A 19,136-nucleotide genomic window follows, 5' to 3' on the forward strand; every position below is an offset into this window, starting at 1 on the left:
TGAATAAAGTGTGAATGCTTCATTAAACTTTGACTTTTAAGAAGTGTTTTTTAAATGCCAAACACTGTTATAATCATGTGGTTTAAAAGAGAAAGTAAAGAAAACTCAGTAAGTTTAGAAAAGGAAGAATGACAAAGGAAGTGGTCTCAGTGAGGAACAATTTAAATTATTAATCACCTCCCTGGTATAATTCTGTTGCTTAGCCTCAGGGTACACTTACAGAGTCATAATAGAAAGCAGCAGATGAAGGAGATGAAGCTGTACAAGAAAACGTGTAACGCATTCCAATGATGACTAAGCGTGGTGGTAAGATGAGAACTGTTTGCAGGTATCTTAGTAGTTTTAAACTCCCAAAGAAGCAGAAAGTATAGTGTGTTCTGCAAATAACCTCACTGAAAATTGGGTGGTAAAGGTAATACAAAGCTAACATTCTGTGACTTAAGAGACTCAAGAAAGTCCAGTTCTTCCATCTTTTCTTTTTCTTCTTTGACACACCCGTATTTTAAAATACTATGAACCAAGCTGAACAGGGAACGAATCAGGCAGGATGCATTTTCCTTTCTTCCTTCTTTTCTCTCCTTCCAGGCGTAAGTTTTCCAGAGTTTATTTCAGTTAAGAATTGGATGTAAAACTTTTGAGCTTTTTTCTTACCGGATAATATTAACAAATTATTTTGTGGTCATTTTTAAATGGAAATTGCAGGTGTATCTGTTGTAATGAGTTGTCTGCTGTCATTTCTTAGGCAATAAATGATACCTGAAGATGCCATTGTCTTTGCATTATTGAAATATCTGATTAGCACCTCTCACCCTTGTAATGAAAGATTGCTGAGATGACCTTTCTGCTTTATAATTTGGTCAACTGTTCACTTTTTCCCTACTAGCACCAACTGTGTAAAGTCCTACTTTATGCGAAGAGGGGATTTAGTGGCCTCGCCAACTCTAATTTAGCTGCCATTTCCCAGAGAGCCATTTGAAATTAAGACCCTCTTAATTTTCTTCTGGCCTTATTCTCTTTACGGGCACCGGAAGGAGGGAGGAATAGTTGAGAAGGGACTTTTACAACGTATATTTAGTAGAAACTAGGTTATGTTAAATCTAGATGTATAATCCTGTACAGGGAGACCTTTTCTGAAATGCAGTGACATCATACTCTGGGCTAGGAAAGTTAGAGTGATTGTGCTTTTGACTGTGGCAGCATTATTATTATTATTTTTTAACAATGTCCTGAGGGCATACCTCAGGTCCTCAGAACAGCCGGTGACTACTCTAGTTTGATCTGCTAAAAAGGTAGTGTGAATTCCAGCTCCATGATGGCTTGGCTTTGCCCTCGGACTCTCCTGAGGAATAGATTCTCCCCCAGCTCCCAGAAGGAACTTGATTTTTGAGACTCTTCAGCAAATACTTGACTTATTCTTTGAACTCTATCTTGGCTGCTTTTTCTTTGGCTTCTAAAGCAGACAACAGGTTTTTTTTTTTTGTTTTTTTTTTTTTTTGCGGTACACGGACCTCTCACTGCTGTGGCCTCTCCCGTTGCGGAGCACAGGCTCCGGATGCGCAGGCTCAGCGGCCATGGCTCACGGGCCCAGCCGCTCCGCGGCATGTGGGATCCTCCCGGACCGGGGCATGAACCCGTGTCCCCTGCATCGACAGGCGGACTCTCAACCACTGCGCCACCAGGGAAGTCCCAGACAACAGTTTTCACCACCCTGTGTTTTAGAGAATCTGACCATATTCATCTCTGGTGTGTGATTAAGAGTGTCTCATTAAAAAACAACAACAACAAAAACAAAGAAACAGTGTCTCATTTAAAAATATATACAGGGACTTCCCTGGTGGTGCAGTGGTTAAGAATCCGCCTGCCAATGCAGGGGACATGGGGTTTGATCCCTGGTCTGGGAAGATTCCACATGCCACGGAGCAACTAAGCCCGTGCGCCACAACTACTGGCCCCACGCGTTGCAGCTGTTGAAGCCCATGCGCTCTGGGACCCATGTGCTGCAACTGCTGAGCCTGCATCCTGCAACTAATGAAGCCCGCGCACAGCAACGCAGAGTAGCCCCTGCTCGCCACAACTGGAGAAAGCCCACGTGCAGCAACGAAGACTCAACGCAGCCAAAAAATGCATACATATGCAATTTTTTGAGGTGAAATTCACATAACATAAAATTAACCATTTTAGAGTGAGCAGTTTGATGGCATTTGGTACATTCACAGTGTTGTGCAACCCCGACTCTTCTCATTTGTTTTTGTTTAGGCTGGTTTATTTTTATTTTGGGGGAGTTTCTGTTGGCTTAAGTCAGGAACTGACATGATAAAATGTTGCTCTGCCAATATGTGTAAGGGATATTTCATTACTGTTGTGTAGGACAGTGCGAGATAAGAGAGTGGTGTGTTTCTCCTTTCTCTTGAAAAGCAGGGGTTCTTAATTTAGGGTCTAAGATCATGTACTTGATTCTCTCCTCTTCCCTGAAATTTTGTGGGCTGGTACATTATTCTCTAGTTAAGAACTTAGTGCTCACAATGTAAAAGGACAGAAATCTAGTCCTCGATGATGAAATTTGTTAGGGAAAGTAATGAAATGTGTGGGTCACTAATAAAGGTACGATTTAAGACGAGGTTAATTTAATGTTTAACAGATTGTGCTGAAATTTTCTGTTAAAAATTTAATATATGTGAATGTGTATGAGAGCTTTAGAAAACAACGATTTGGGGGTGCTTTTTCAAAGAAACAAATTCCAAGCAGCTTTTGTCTTTAAATGTTAAGCAAGTTTTAACTTTTGATGATCCCAAAGGATTAGAGTGGTGTAACAACATCCTGGATAGACCATAATGGCCTTGAGCTGTGGCCCTCCTGTCAGGCTCTAGTACTGTAATCATTTCTGTATACTGGTTTTCCTCTTTGTATATATAAGTTCTTAGATGATAACTTCACATTTATTCCAGGTCTTTTTAAAATTAATTAATTAATTAATTTATGGCTGTGTTGGGTCTTCGTTGTTGTGCGTGGGCTTTCTCTAGTTGCGGTGTGTGTGGGCTTCTCATCGCAGGGGCTTCTCTTGTTGCGGAGCACGGGCTCTAGGCTTGTGGGCTTCAGTAGTTGTGGCATGTGGGCTCAGTAGTTGTGGCACACGGGCTTAATTGCTCTGTGGCATGTGGAATCTTCCTGGACCAAACCCACATCCCCTGCATTGGCAGGCAGATCCTTAACCACTGCACCACCAGGGAAGTCCCTATTCCAGGTCTTTTATGTGAAGGACTCCTTTCTTCAGTTTGCCTACTTCACATTTAGTTTACACTGTGAATGGATTAAGTGATTAAATGGATTAAAAGATTATAATTCTTTGAATTTTAGCTAGAAAAGACATTATGAAAATACTACATAAGACAAGCCTCTGTTACAGGCTCACTTTAAGTTATAACAAATAGTGTCAAATCAGAAATTTCTGTATTCTGTAATGATTTGTGTGCGTTCTAGCTCACTTCTTTTAACAAGGTAAATTCAGTGAAATTCTTGTACAACCTAAAAGCACTATTGTATAAGGATCAGTACTATAAACATTAAGTAGCTCCTTGGAAAGATAACAGATGAGTCTAATTTCCCTTAAATAGTCCAAGTAGTACATTTTAGAGAACAAATTTGAGCCAACCTTTTTGCATTATTTTATGATTTTCTGGCTTTTTTCCTTAATTGCATTGATTTGTTGAGTGCTTAGGTCTTTTTTCTCAGATCCATAATTACCATTGTTTGTGGAGGTATTATCGCTCAAGTTTGCCAAATATATTATCACTCATGTTGTTTTGACCAGAAAATAATGAGTAGGTGCCAGGGCATCTGTCCAAAATTTGGTGATAAGTATTATTAATGATGGTGGTCAGTAAGAAGATAATCATTTTTTTAAAAATTTATTTATTTGGTTGTGTCGGGTCTTAGTTGTGGCAGGCGGGCTCCTTAGTTGAGGCTCGTTGGCTCCTTAGTTGTGTCATGCGAACTCTTAGTTGCGGCACGCATGTGGGATCTGGTCGTACCAGGGATCGAACCTGGGCCACCTGCTTTGGGAGCGCAGAGTCTTAACCACTGTGCCACCAGGGAAATCCCAGAAGATACTCATTTTTGAGTGCAGCAGGAATATTATTAAAAGAAAGTTTTAATGTATTTAAAGAAGTCAAGTACATTGGACAAAATCTTAGGGTTTCTCAAATCAGAAAACATTGTCTCATTATTTGGGGAGAAATGTGATCAGTCCATGCTGTTTTCGTTTTACCAATGGAGCCTTATGTCAACTGGATTAATTCTGGAAATTGGAACAGAAAAGTTAAATTGAAGCTGGGATCCATGTTCTTTTAAGTTTTAACACCAGTTCTGATCCTCTTTAGCACTCAGTGTGAACAAATATCTCAGTTTTTTGCATTGTTTTTAACTGTAAACTGATATTTTTTATTTGGGGGAATACTTGGGGGAATTGTAGGTTGTTGGAAATATGAAAACCATAATTTAAAAAAAAAATCCATGCATAACACCTCTCTAGATGTTTTCCTCTCTAGGTGTTTGTCATGAAAGAGTATTGTCCTACTAATCTAGACTTTTCTCTTTTTTCTGAAAGAAATTCCTTTTATTGACAGTTGCATGTAATGGTGAAGAGGTTGATAAAATTTTTTTCTCTTTCAGTTTTACTCTGTTTCAGAATATGTGTCTTAGAGTGACTCCATCTTGAGGCAGGGAAGTAAATCAGATTTGCTTTAACGGAAAGTAATGGGGAGATCTTTTGAAACAAACTTTTCCTTATTTTAAATATTGGAGTAACTAACTGAAGACGTATTTGTAAAAAGATGTAGCTTTAGGTCTTGGAGGCTCTGAGGAGATAATTGTGGATAAAATCATAAAACTATGATAGGTTCAGATTATCACTCTATTCCATTAGGCCTTTGGATTTTGTTCCAATTAGCTTTTGAGGCAAGGATTACATTCTTAATTATCCTTGCATCCCTTTGGATCACGAGTGATGGTGGTAAGGATGAAGATACTTTCTGAATGCAGAACTTCTTGTATATAAATGATCTTAAAATTAGTTGAATGCCTTGCTGGACATAAATAACTTGGTTAAAGGAATTCTCTTCTCTTGCTGTAGGTGCACATTAAAGATCCACAACCATGACTGCCTCCAAATACGTCACAACCAATAAAAAAGGTAAGTATGAGAACCTGATCACAGCCTTTTTTGAAGATTCTTCAAAAGTTGTGGTGTAAGATTGTTCCAAGTAGAATGCTCCTGACCTCTTCAGACATGTATGTCTTGGACCATCTCACTGGGGATATCCTACAGAAAAGTGTATTGAGTAAATTATTAAAGTATGGGTTTTTAAAGATACGGCTGTGGTGCACATCATTTTGACTTGAAGGTTTTAGTGAAAGGAAGAGATCCAAGATTGATCCATTGAAGATTGATAGATCTGAGGAGGGTAAAAGGAAGAAGCACATTTATTTTCTCTTTTTTAAAAAAATCGAGTGTAATTGGTTTACAATGTTGTGTTCATTTCTGGTGCACAGCAAAGTGATTCAGGTGTGTGTGTGTGTATATATGTATGTGTGTGTGTGTGTATGTATACATATATATATTCTTTTTCAGATTCTTTCCCATCATAGGTTATTACAAGATATTGAATATAGTTCCCTGTGCTATACAGTAGGACCTTGTTGTTTATTTAATACATACTAGTTTGTATCTGCTAATCCCAAGGTCCTGATTTATCCCTTCCTCCCCTCCTGTTTGGTAACCATAAGTTTATTTTCTGTGTCTGTGAGTGTTTCTGTTTTGTAAATAAGTCCATTTGTATCTTTTTTTAGATTCCACGTATAAGTGATACCATATATTTGTCTTTCTTTGTCTGACTTACTTCACTTAGTATGGTAATTTCTGGGTCCATCCATGTTCCTGAAAATGGCAGTATTTCATTCTTTTTTATGGCTGAATAATACTCCATAGTATATATAAACCATATCTTTATCCATTCATCTGTGGATGGATGGACACTTAGGTTGCTTCCATGTCCTGACTATTGTAAATAGTGCTGCCGTGAACGTTGGGGTGCATGTATCTTTTCGAATTAGACTTTTCTCTGGATATATACCCAAGAGTGGGTTTGTTGGATCATATGGTAACTCTAGTTTTTTAAGGAACCTCCATAGTGTTTTCCATAGTGGTTGCACCAAATTCTTTTAATTTTTTACTTGGAAATAAACATTTTATTACAAGGAGTACTACTAAAGCAATACAGCAATAAAAAGTAAAAATGAAAGTTCCCTCCCTCCCTATTCCTGTTCCTGATGGGAACTCGGTATGTATCCTCAGTCTTTTCTATGCATGTATTAATACATATGATTTTTAAAATTTTTAAAGAAAAATGATTATGCAAAACAATGCATGGAAATTTGATATTTTCTTATCCTTCCACAGATGATGATTTCATATCATCATTTCTGAATTATGGCTGCCAAAAGGCATAATCTCAGTGTAATCATGAGGGAACACCTATGACAGCTGAGGGTGTTCTATAAAATGACTGGCCTGTACTTTTTTAAAATGTCATTATCATGAAAGACAAAGGCTGACCAGCTGTTTCAGATTAAAGGAGACTAAAGAGACATGACAGTAAGTGTAGTGCATGATCCTGCATTGGATCCTGGCCCAAGGAGGATGGGGGTAAAATTACTATAAAAGACTTTATCAAGGCTTCCCTGGTGGCGCAGTGGTTGGGCGTCCGCCTGCCGATGCAGGGGACGCGGGTTCGTGCCCCGGTCCGGGAGGATCCCACATGCCGCGGAGCGGCTGGGCCCGTGAGCCATGGCCGCTGAGCCTGCGCGTCCGGAGCCTGCTCCGCAACGGGAGAGGCCACAGCGGTGAGAGGCCCGCGTACCGCAAAAAAAAAAAAAAAAAAAAAAAAGACTTTATCAAGATCTTTGAATAAGGTTTATAGATTAGATAATGACAGTATATCACTGTTAAACTTCCTGATTTTCATCATTGTATTATAGCTATGTAACATAATTCCTTGTTCTTAGAAGTTATACACTGATATATTTAGAGCTAAAGAGACATGATGTCTACAGTTTACTTCTTCAATGAATCAGAAAAAAATGTATAAATATATAAAAAGTATGATAAAGCAAATGTGGCATAATGTTAGCAGATGGGGAATTTTGCAACTTTTCTTTAAGATTAAAATGATTTCAAAAGAAAAAGAAAATGGGAGGGCACACATAGTGGCCTGGAGCACCAGAAAATTTTCTAGAAAGCACAAGCATATTTCTGTCGTTTGGAGTTATTTAAGGGTAAACTTCTATTATAATACAGAAAACACCATAGAGAGTTGCTTAATTACATTAGCTACTAGTCCATGGCTTTCAGCCTTGCCTGCACATTGGAATTGCCCAGTGAAGTAAAAGACAATAGGTGATGTCCAGTCCTACCCCTGCAGATATCCTGATTTCTTTGGTGTGGGATATGGCCTAGACGTGGGGTTTTTTTAAAAGCTCCCCAGAATTTTCTGATGTGTAGCCGAGATTGAGAACTGTTGCTAGGTGCTAGCAATGCTTGGTAGATTTGATTCAGGGGAAAAGGAGGGGGGGGAGATAAGAATTTAATAAAACTGTAGTATGTATGAGATACCTTGCCTCCGTGCTCCTCCTTGGCTCCACCCAACTTCTTGCTGTTTTTACTGCTTATAGCGTACAAAAGCATTTAGCCCCTTGTCATTCATTTTCAGCTTTTTTTCTTATTCTCTTATCATTCTGAAATGTATTTATTTCTTCTGTTAACATTTTGTGTGCTTTGATGACCAAGATGTTTCTATAATAACACAAAAAGATGTAATTTTAAGACTCACCTAATTTTTCAAACCTGCACTTATAATGGGTCCTGGTAACCTTTTTTCAATTCAGGGATTTTTATAAAGGTTTGAGACTTACAGATGAATCATGGCTGGGTAAATACCACATTTTAAAAAATGGATAGACTGTGTTCCTTTTACTTCCTGTAACACCCACCAGAACTGCCACTGGCGCATATTCTTTAAATTTATGCTGTTGGAGTTGGAATAATTTCAGTTATATCCTGTTTTGATTCTTCAGCTCCTGCTGCTATTCACAATTCAGATTTTCTGAAACCGTGCTGCTTGTCCTTTACTGTTTTCAGAAGTAAATGATGGGAACCCTAAGAGCTGGATTTGGCAGCAGAGGACTTGGAGAAGAGGAGAGTGACTCTTTAAAGGGCCCAGCTTTTCTGTCTGTGCTATTTTTGCAGCTGTCAAATAAAAGGGTGATTTTTGTAACAGTTGGTTTGCTTTGTTAGCGATGGATTTTGATGTAACAGGCTTTTTTAGTGCTCAACTTCTGTGCTTCTTGCCAGTTCATCCTTCCCATTTAGAGGCTTCAGCAGATCACCTAGTTTGCTGCCCCCACTATTTCTGTACTGGTGAACGAGGTTAAAGTGAACATCAAGAACAGTCATAAAGGTGGAAGAAAATGAGGCAATTCTGTGGATTGAAAGTTGACGTGACAATAGTTAACTTCTTTTTCGTGGTCTTATAGTATATTTTCTTCTTTCTTTTAAAACCAGTTGAGGGTGGTTAACCTTTTTTCTTATTTCAGCTCCAGCTTTCTGAAGATAGGTGAGCCTGGGCCTTAAAATAGTGGTGACAGTCCTGGCATTTCACGGTGCAGCGCCTGAGCAGTCAGTCATTTAAGATTATATCTTTAGAAATGACTCTGGTTTGTACCATTCTTGAAGCTTCAGGATTATTATTTCTGTTCTTAGATTGATTGAACAGGATAGGGCCTTAAAGCCCATTATCATCTTAAAGTACTAATTAGAGCAGTGATTCTCAACCTTGATTATACATTAGAATCACTTGAGGAAACTTTAAAAAATATGAACGTAGGAGTTCTACTCCTTGACATTCTGATTTATTTGGTCCAGAGTGGAGCCTGAGCATTGGCATTTCTAGATACTTCCCGGGTAATAGTGTGTAGCCAACGTTGAGAAACACTGGATTAAAGAGTCGGGAGAAACAGTTCTAAGGCCAGCTCTGTCACTCGCTCACTTAGTGACCTTTGAGCCTCAGTTGTTTGTGGAGTTGAGAGTAGGTGAATGAGGAGTCTCTTCTGGTTTGAAAACATTGATTTGTGAACCTGTTTCCTGCCTGCATTTATTTTTTTCCCAGGACTTTGAAATTCTGACAGGAGATCATCCCTCAGATGCCGTTCTCTCCCCATCGTAGTAAGATATGAGATATCTTTCCTTTTTCCCACTTCTGTGCTTCCTGAGATCTGGCTTACACCTTCCTCTCTGGCGATAACCCCAAAATAGCATCCTTATCAATGAGTTGGTTAATATTCTAGGGATTTGAACTGTACCTATCCTATAATTTTTAAATAATCTTATTTCAGTTGCAGCCCTGCCACTGGTCATCTGTTGTGTTACTTGCTGTATAGTACAGTGTTCTGCTCTAGTTCTCTGATCCTGGGACCTCACCCGTTTGTTGTCTTTTAGGAGAAGTCTTTGAATTAAAGGCTGAACTCAACAGTGAAAAGAAAGAAAAGAAGAAGGAGGCTGTGAAGAAAGTGATTGCTGCTATGACTGTGGGGAAAGATGTTAGGTAAGGGTAATCTCTTTTGCTTTGCTCATTTTAGACTCTTACTCTATGGCTTTTACTGCCTTTTTTTTTTTTTTTTTTTTTTTTTAAGCAGAGGTCTTCTTAGAAGCCCACATGATTTAAATCTATTTATTTATTTATTTATTTATTTATGGCTTTGTTGGGTCTTCGTTTTTGTGCGAGGGCTTTCTCTAGTTGTGGCAAGCGGGGGCCACTCTTCACTGCGGTGCGCGGGCCTCTCACTCTCGCAGCCTCTCTTGTTGCGGAGCACAGGCTCCAGACGCGCAGGCTCAGTAGTTGAGTAGTTGTGACGCATGGGCCCAGTTGCTCCGCGACATGTGGGATCTTCCCAGACCAGGGCTCGAACCCGTGTCCCCTGCCTTCGCAGGCAGATTCTCAACCACTGCACCACCAGGGAAGCCCTACTGCTTTTTATTTAAAGCTATTACAGTCAGAACGTATAAGAATGAGTTTGTCCCACTGGGAACATCAGGAAGTGTAGTTGCTTTTATATTAACTCTGTGACTTAGTTTTTTTTTTTTTTTTTTTTTTGAGTGAAACGAGTTTGATTTCACTTGCATACAGATCTAGCATAAAACCTCCTGAGAGCTGACACAGTTACAAATCTGTTGCTGAGGTAGTTTTAGAAGATGATAAAAATACACTGAGAAGCAGAAGCCCATGTGTACTTTAATGGGCTCAAGCCAGTGCCCTCAACTTTACAACTCTGCCTTTAATTGCCGAATTCAAGATGAAAATCAGTGGTAACAAAATCCAAAGGGTCTTTTTTGTTTTTCCTCCCTTTTTTCCTGTAATTTAGGAAGGCCATTTGGAAATAAATAAGGATTGTCTGCAGGCCCCTGAGGATTCCCGAGATCCTTTCCATGAAATCCATGAAGTCAAAGCTATTCTTGTAATAATACTTAGGTGTTATTTACCCTTTTCACTGTGTTGACGTTTGCATGGCTGGTGCCTTAGTGTGAATTAAGGCAGTGGTGCCAAACTGTAAAAGTAGTCATTGTATTCTTCACCATCATGTGCTTGCAGGAAAAAAGGGCAGTTTCACTTAGGACTGTCCTGCATGAAGCACTAAAAATTTATTTCAGTAAACCTTGAACCTTGAGTTCAGGTCTTTTTAATATTCTGTGTGATGAAATAGGAATTAGGCATAAAGTACTTCTACTGCATAGCAAAGTGTGACGGTTGACTTGAAAAAAAGCCCTTGCACAATTGTTTGACTTGGGAACACCATTTCTTTGTGAAAGAAAGATTGACAGACAGAACTATAGTTAATCAGACTTCAGTATTTGGGAGACATTTTATAAAAAATGAACAAAGTGAACCTGTCACTTCAAGGGAAAAAATTTGACAGTAGATAAATTTCAACTTTAAAGTAAAAATTAGAGTGTTGGAAAACTTGTATCTCCCATCGTGAGCTTGATAGCTTCCCAATACTTAGAGATTTTTCTGATGAGATTGGTGGTGAAATTAATGACTGTGATTATTTGCTGCTGTATAATGAAATATGCCACCATAGAGAAGATCTGCCTAACTCATTGAACCAATATTTTCCAAATGACCAGTGCATAAATCACAAAATTATGCATGGGTAAAATATCCATTCAAAATAAGTGATAAATGAATGGATTTTAATGCAACCAAGTACAGAAAGTTTATTGATATGGTTTCAGATTCCATATTGTACCTAACTTTTAAGAAACTACCATTTGTGGACTAAAAACAAAAAGAAAAACAACCATTTGTCTAGCTTTAATGTATCAAAGGAGAACATCCAGTTATATGAAAAAGCTATTAAAATACTCTTCCATTTTCCAATTTATATACGTGTATGCAAATGGATTTTCTTCTTATACTTCAGCTAAACAACATTCTACAACAGGTTGAATGCAGGAGCATTGTGAGAATCCAGCTGTTTTTGTTTAAAGTAGACATTAAAGAGATTGGCAAAAATTAAAACAATGTCATCTTAATTTAAGAAAATAAGTAAAATAGGTAGATTTTTACTTTAAAATATTTATGTTAATATGAAATGCATTGATTTTCCTTTTATTAGTTGGGTCAAATGCTGCTGATAAGAAATGGATGAGTGCAAGAATGCCAAGTAAATTGCAGCATCTAGTGGTGGATGTGAGGTGTAGTAACTCAAACATCTGAGAAGGTCCTAAGGCTAATGATGACCTTCCTAATGTCATTAAGAAAAGGGAAGTTTAAATTTAAGTGCATTCTGTGTCAGGCACAGGGACAGATGCTTTTACTTACAATGTTTTTTATAGTCCTCGTGTCTTCTGAACTAGAGGTTATTCTGAATCAGAAGTTATTCCATGTTAGAGATCAAGCAGTGTATACTTGGAGAGGCTAAAGAATAATCCCAAAGTCATACAGCTAGTGGTAATGTAGCCAGGATTCTAACCTAGGGTCTGAGTCCCAATACCTGTTACTGGTCACTTCCTTCATGGGTGTATATATACAATAGAATCTAAATGTGTACATGGCACACACGTTTAGAACTGTTTCATTTTCTGAAAATGGTTAAAATTTTGAACAAAGGTCCTCATTATCTGAGAACTGTTTTAATAAGGAAACTAATCAAATAAGTTCCCACTGGTCAGGGATGGAAGAATATGTGCATTAAAAAGCATAACAACTGTAGTGCTTTGAACTGCAAAGAATTGATATGAAAAACTATGGTTAATTTTTTTGTGTGACATAGTGATTTTTTTAAAAAGTTTGTAAAGATATACACTAAAATATTATATGAAATGTTTGTGAAGGATTTGTTTAGAAATTGTTTAGAGCAACTAGATGGGGTAGGGACTGGGAGAAGGCAAGTGGATTGAGGTTGTGTATGAAACAAGATCGGGTATGTATCAATATTTGTTTGCAGCTGGGTGATGGATACATGGGTTCATTAAACTGCTGTCTCTAATCTGAAAATTTTCATAGTAAAAAGTTTTTTAAAAATCTATTTTTAGACATCTTGGGACCATTATTATAAATTCTTTAGTAATTCATTTCTGTGGTAAGTATTACCACTAGTGGACATTTGTGCTCACATCGAATCACTTTTTAAATTAAGACTGTTTCTTTGTGTTCTGTCCAACAGCCTGGCACCAACATCTGTTCGCTTTCCCTTTTTTCTCAGCTGTCTCTTTCCAGATGTAGTGAATTGTATGCAGACTGACAACCTGGAACTAAAGAAGCTCGTGTATCTCTACTTGATGAACTATGCCAAGAGTCAGCCAGACATGGCCATCATGGCTGTCAACAGCTTTGTGAAGGTAACTTTTTCCCAGGGACTCAAGAACGGTCTCTTCTACCTCAGAAAACCTTTTCAGAAGTGTCTCTTGATATGGTTAGTGTCTGCATTGCAAATAAGCAACCTCTGTTCCAAAAGAGGGCCTCTAGAGAAGTATTGGCCATTGAGTAGGAATATTCATGATTTAAGCATTCTGTATGCCAGAGTTTGTCTTCCAGTTCAGACCATATGGTGAGCCTTCTGTCAGCTGGGCTTGGTGCATCCTTGCCAGGTGGGAGAAGAAAGCCAGGTGAAACCTCACTGTTTTATCTTCCAAGGCTGACAAAGGTTGGGCATATCATTGTAGTGTCAGTAACCTGGGGTTTTACCTATTTTATCTTTGTAGAAATTATGCTTATGGTTCAGACGTAGTGGAAACTACAGGAGCTGCCTTTTAATTTTGTTTTATTGAATAGGTCTTACAGTAGTTGATTAACTTTTTTGTTATTGTGGAAATTTTCAAACATACTCAGGTTGAGGGAATAGTATAATAAATTCCTAAATATCTACCTTGTAGTTTCAGTAGTTACCAACCTATGGCCAGTTTTGTTTAATTTAACTCTCCATACATGCTTTCCTGACCCCCACCTCCTCTCCTACTGGATGATTTTAAAGCAAATCCCAAACATCTTAAGAATGAAAAACTCATTTAATCAGCTGATCATTAAAGAAAGTCCTTAATATTATTGGATATCCAGTCAGAATTCTCCTATCATTAGATTTGATGAACACAGTAATAAGGTGGTTCTTATTAGGATTTTTGTTTTTTGTTTTGTTTACTTCCTTTTCCTCTGCCTGGAATTTAGTCTACATTAAAAGCAAAAATCAGACAGCATTTCTAAAATTAGCTTCTATTAAATTGTTTTGGAAAATAAACATGCTTTCTTCCTCCTCATGGAATTTTTGTTCTTTTTCTGTGTTTAGCTACAATGTACAGGATCATTGTAACATTACATTCTTTCTGTCTGGTGATTCATAGATGGATGATATCATTGGAAAGAATTTAGTTTACATTTTGTGGAAGTTAGCATGTGTATAGGTTTATAATGTTTAAAGAAATTTTTTAATATAGGGCAATTTAAGGGGTGTTCCTTCTTGGTAAGTGTTCTACTTGTACTGTGTTTGGAGGCACTTGCTAGGAAAGGAGAATGTATGTTAATCAGGATTTCAGAGGGCCCTCTCTGCTGCTTCGCGCAAGGAACTTATGTTGGGCACAAACCAGCTTCTAGATTCTCCTTTGCTTTCTTGGCTGTAGGCCCCAGATATCCAGCCCTCTTTTCTCCCTGCTTAATATTTGTGGAGTGGGACATATCTTTCCAATTCCTGATTTTTTTTGTAGTTGTTGTTTTTGCGGTACGCGGGCCTCTCATCGCTGTGGCCTCTCCCATTGCGGAGCACAGGCTCCGGACTCGCAGGCTCAGCGGCCATGGCTCACGGGCCCAGCCGCTCCGCGGCATGTGGGATCTTTCCGGACTGGGGCACGAACCCGTGTCCCCTGCATCGGCAAGCGGACTCTCAACCACTGCGCCACCAGGGAAGCCCAATATTTTTATGTTTCATTAAAAATTTTTTTAAAGTCTTTTTCCTTATAGGCTATTATAAAATATTGAGTATAGTTCTCTGTGCTATACAGTAGGTCCTTGTTGGTTATCTCTCTTACATATAGTAGTGTGTATATGTTAACTTTAGTTAAAACTGACTCTCCGTGAAATACTATTTGAAAGAGAAAAGATAGTTTGAAGTAAAAAAATTCTCACTGTTAAGTCCTAGGTTAACCTCCCTGAGTCTGTTTCCTCTTCTGTAGAGTGAGAGGTACCAACTTAGAGAGTCGTTAGGAGTATTAATTGAGCTCTTGCATAAAAAGCATCTGTGAAAGTGCCTGGCTTATGAGAGTTCATGAAATGATGGCTGCTGCTGCCATGATTATGAAGTAGACATTAGGCAAAGGGTAACATTATTGCTACAATATTAATTTAAAGGGTTCTGACCTCTTTGATAGCTATACAGGTTCATATGGTAAAATCTTTCTGAGGGAATGAAAGCTAAACTTATTTCCAGACACAGATTTATTAGTCCATTATTTTGAAAGTAAACGTATTCAGAATGAGGAAGCACTTTGGCACGAGAGGAAAATAGCTATGATTTCTTCACAAATAATCCGAGTTTTGAAAATTCTGTCTCACTAAATTGATATTTGCGAGAAAGATACATTTTTGGGTGATAGTGATAATTCTCTAGCTTTTGCCCATGCATTAGGATTTTCCCTCCTTACTGCAGTTTTCCTTTTCTCTCTTAGAGGCATTTTGAGGTATTCCAACTTCAGTTGATGTTTACCCCAGAATCTGCCACTCCAGAGACTCTCTTGACAGCCCCACCACATGTACTTTGCTTTTTGTTTGTGAGCTCAGGTCTCCTAAATCCTTTGGCTCAGCGCCTTAGCCCCTTTGATCTTGTCTTCTAAGCCTTCTGACTTCTACCATCTCTCTGAGAACTGCCCCTGGGAATGCCCTTCTTCCATTGCTCTGTCCTGTCTGCCAAAGCACAGACTACTGAATTAGTTAAAAAAACAAAACCAAAAAAACTCCAGAAACATATTTTCGTTTGTTGAGGGTTTTTCTGCACAAGCAGCATGCTCTCAGAACTTGGCCCGGTATGGCCTTTAGCAACGGTTCTAGTTAAACTGCCAGCTTCTTTTAATATGAACTTATTTTGGAAAGCTGTTTTATGAAAAGTAACATTTTTTTTTTCTCAGAAAAAGTATGTATTTTAACCATGTGCTAGCCAGCATGTAGAAGCCACATGAGATTATGTGACAGTGGTTCTCAACTGGGGGCGATTTTGCTTCCTGGGAGACAGTTGGCATTCTCAGGAAACACTTTTGGTTGTCACAACTGATGGGAAGGTTGCTACTGGCATCTAGTAGGTAGAGTTCAAGGATACTTTAAACATCCTGCAGTGCACAGGGAGCCCCCTACAACAACATGAAGGACTAATTTGTTTTAAAAACTGAAGTAATGCCTGACATATAGTAAATGCTTAATAAATGACAGCTATTGAGAAACAGATCTAACGTGACGTACTTTCTGATTATTGTAATTTCTGTTTAGGCTTTAGAAGGTTTGTGGTGGTTTGCTGTCAGTCTGAGATGATAAATGCTGAAAAACTGAAGTCTCTCTAGATCACTTTGTAAATTTTAGAAGGATTTTTGTCAGAATATGCTTGTTGTACTCGTGGGCAACGTTAAATCATCTCTTAATGACCTCATTTAATTTAGTACTTTATATGAATTCTGTTATCCCTAAACATATATCAATAAATAGAAGAAGAGTTATAAAATTAAAATATTATACAGAAGCAAAATTAGAAATGCGTGATGCTCTTCATGCCCAGCGTCCATAAAGGAGTACCAGAGCTGGTAGAATTTTAGGCATGTGTGAGAGTGTCAGTATGTGATAGGCACTGGGTAAGAATGATGTAGGAGGTAACATGTTCACTCAGTCTGTGTCTGGATGCCCCAAGTAAGTAATGTTGTATTTGGTACTAAAAGATGAGTTGCTGGTAATTTCTGCAGGATCAGAGTGTTGAGTAAGTGGAATCATTGGAGGCTGCTCTGTTATAAGGGCAAGTGCCTGTCTCAGTGCTTTTCGGTTTTTAAATTCTTGCAGAGGAAGGAAACAATTTTTGTTTTCCTTTATGATAAACTTTGTGGAGATCTTTTTATGTGTATTCTCACCTTAGGAATTTTAATCATCAGTTTTCATTTTATCAGTTATTACTAACTTAGGTTTTTTTTTTTTTTAATCTCATTTTGGGGGCGGGTTTTTAGATTTAGAGAAAAGTTGCAAAGACCATACAGAAAGTTCTCATATACCTATCTTCACACAGTTTTACTTAATGTTAACATCTTACATAACCATGGTACCTTTGTCAAAACTAAGAAATTGGCATTGGTACATCACTATAAACTGAAGTACAGACTTTATTTCACCTGTTTCAACACAAATATCCTTTTGCTATTCCAGGATTCAGTCCAGCATACCAAATTGCATTTAATCACTTCCTTTTATAAAGAGTTGACTCACTCTTTATGAAAGTATCTCAAAAACAAAAGTGCTTTGTAACTGTGAACTTTTTTTTTTTTTTTCGCTCCAGTACTAACACATGAGGGTTAAAACTCAGGCTCTGAAACCAACCAGACTTGGATGTGTATCCTGGTCTGCCATTCTTAGCTTGGTGGTCTCCCTAAACATCTCAGTATCCTCGTCTACAAAATGGAGATTATAAACAGTGCCTCTATCATTGGAACGTTGTGAAAAATAAAAGAGGGCTTGCAAAGCACTTAATAGTGAACCTGGTATAGAGTAAGCCCTTAATAATAACAAAGGTTTCTTTATTGTATAGTGATCGTGGTGCTGGTTATTAATGATTTTAGAAGGGTTAATATTTCAACGGCAAATTTATTTTTTAAAGGTATTTAATTCTTTTTTTAACTAAAGCTGTTTTTATTATTTTTTATAATTTTATTTATTTATTTTTCACTGTGTTGTGTCTTCGTTGCTGTGTGCGGGCTTTCTCTAGTTGCGGTGAGCAGGGGCTACTCTTCCTTGCGGTGTGTGGGTTTCTCATTGCATTGGCTTCTCTTGTTGCAGAGCCCGGGCTCTGGTCTCACGGGTTTCAGTAGTTATGGCACGCAGGCTCTAGAGCGTAGGCTCAGTAGTTGTGTCACACAGGCTTAGCTGCTACGCGGCATGTGGGACCTTCCCGGACCAGGGGTCAAACCCATGTCCCCTGCATTGGCAGGCGGATTCTTAACCACTGTGTCACCAGGGAAGTCCCAAAGATATTTAATTCTTTTGTATACATTATTTAAAGCCAGACATTATTTTTTAGGGTGATTCTGAGGGCAGCTTATCTACAAATGAAGTAAATCTATTTACAGTATTACTTAACACATCATTTCAGGATTACTTTTAAAAGATAATTGTTCAAGGATATGCCTAAAGCAGTTTTCGTAGGCAGCTTCCTGAAAACTGGATCTGTTGTACATAGTAATTCAGTAGTGTACCGAAAGATCACGGCTTATTCATTTCTCAAGACTCTAATTTGGCAGGGGATTACTTACTCAAGACTCTAATTTGGCAGGGGATCTCAAGACTCTAATTTGGCAGGGAATTACTTACTCTCAAAAGGGAGATAATGGTGTAATAATAAATTTTTTGTTTTGTTCATTTTGCAGCATGCTTTTGTGTGATTTTAGGGCTGGTGGGCCAAGTAACTCTTGGCTTCTTAGGAGTGCCTTTTGTCCATTTGTAGATATTTATTTGTAGTGTTTCAGCTTTGTGAATATTCGCATTTCATCAAAACACATCTTAAGCTACTTATGTAAGCCCCTTAACTAAGTAATGAGTTTTATTGAGTCTAATTTTTAAATCTTACTTGTTACCAGATATTCAGACTCTCTTGCTGTTAACGGTACGTGTTGACTTCACTAGGTAGCTGTGTTCACTTAGCTTCCTCATTCTGGGAAAGAAGATGGGGAAAAAAACGGAACATTGCAGAATGTCATATGTAGTCAGCATATTATTAGTTGGCAGTAGGGACAGTGTCTTGGATTAAAGCATGACTGTAAAATTAACTGGTACAGTATAGTCATTGTATTCTTTTTTTTTAACAATGCATTTTAAAATTTTTATTTATATATTTATATTGGCTGCGTTAGGTCTTCGTTGCTGCACGCAGGCTTTCTCTAGTTGCGGCGAGCGGGGGCTACTCTTTGTTGCAGTGCGTGGGCTTCTCATTGCGGTGGCTTCTCTCTTTTTTTTAATTAATTAATTTATTTTTGCTGTGTTGGGTCTTTGTTTCTGTGCGAGGGCTTTCTCTAGTTGTGGCAAGTGGGGGCCACTCTTCATCGCGGTGCACGGGCCTCTCACCATTGTGGCCTCTCCTGTTGCAGAGCACAAGCTCCAGAGGTGCAGGCTCAGTAGTTGTGGTTCATGGGCCCAGTTGCCCCGCGGCATGTGGGATCCTCCCAGACCAGGGCTCGAACCCGTGTCCCCTGCATTAGCAGGCAGACTCCCAACCACTGCGCCACCAGGGAAGCCCGCGGTGGCTTCTCTTGTTGCGGAGCATGGGCTCTAGGCACGGGGGCTTCAGCAGTTGTGGCATGTGGG

General features: G+C 38.6%; 4 protein-coding genes across 4 annotated transcripts in view; 1 reads left to right on the forward strand and 3 right to left on the reverse strand.

Moving 5' to 3' along the window:
• The window catches only part of LOC101279217 (transmembrane protein 102-like), a 116,539-nt gene that overhangs the window by 39,484 nt on the left and 57,919 nt on the right, over positions 1-19,136 (reverse strand). The window lies entirely within an intron of this gene.
• Positions 1-19,136, reverse strand: part of LOC101278225 (uncharacterized protein SPEM2-like) — a 115,404-nt gene that overhangs the window by 29,988 nt on the left and 66,280 nt on the right.
• LOC117199193 (uncharacterized protein SPEM3-like) overlaps positions 1-19,136 on the reverse strand; it is a 111,241-nt gene that overhangs the window by 28,414 nt on the left and 63,691 nt on the right. The gene's annotated exons all lie outside the window — the stretch shown is intronic.
• LOC117199194 (AP-2 complex subunit beta-like) overlaps positions 1-19,136 on the forward strand; it is a 63,118-nt gene that overhangs the window by 5,807 nt on the left and 38,175 nt on the right. The window contains 3 exon segments of the mRNA XM_049701802.1: positions 5,129-5,188; positions 9,548-9,653; positions 12,814-12,949. Of these exon segments, the coding sequence (XP_049557759.1) occupies positions 5,152-5,188; positions 9,548-9,653; positions 12,814-12,949 (279 nt within the window). The 5' untranslated portion in view covers positions 5,129-5,151.

Source organism: Orcinus orca, chromosome 19, assembly GCF_937001465.1.
Source record: "Orcinus orca chromosome 19, mOrcOrc1.1, whole genome shotgun sequence".
NCBI lineage: Eukaryota > Metazoa > Chordata > Mammalia > Artiodactyla > Delphinidae > Orcinus > Orcinus orca.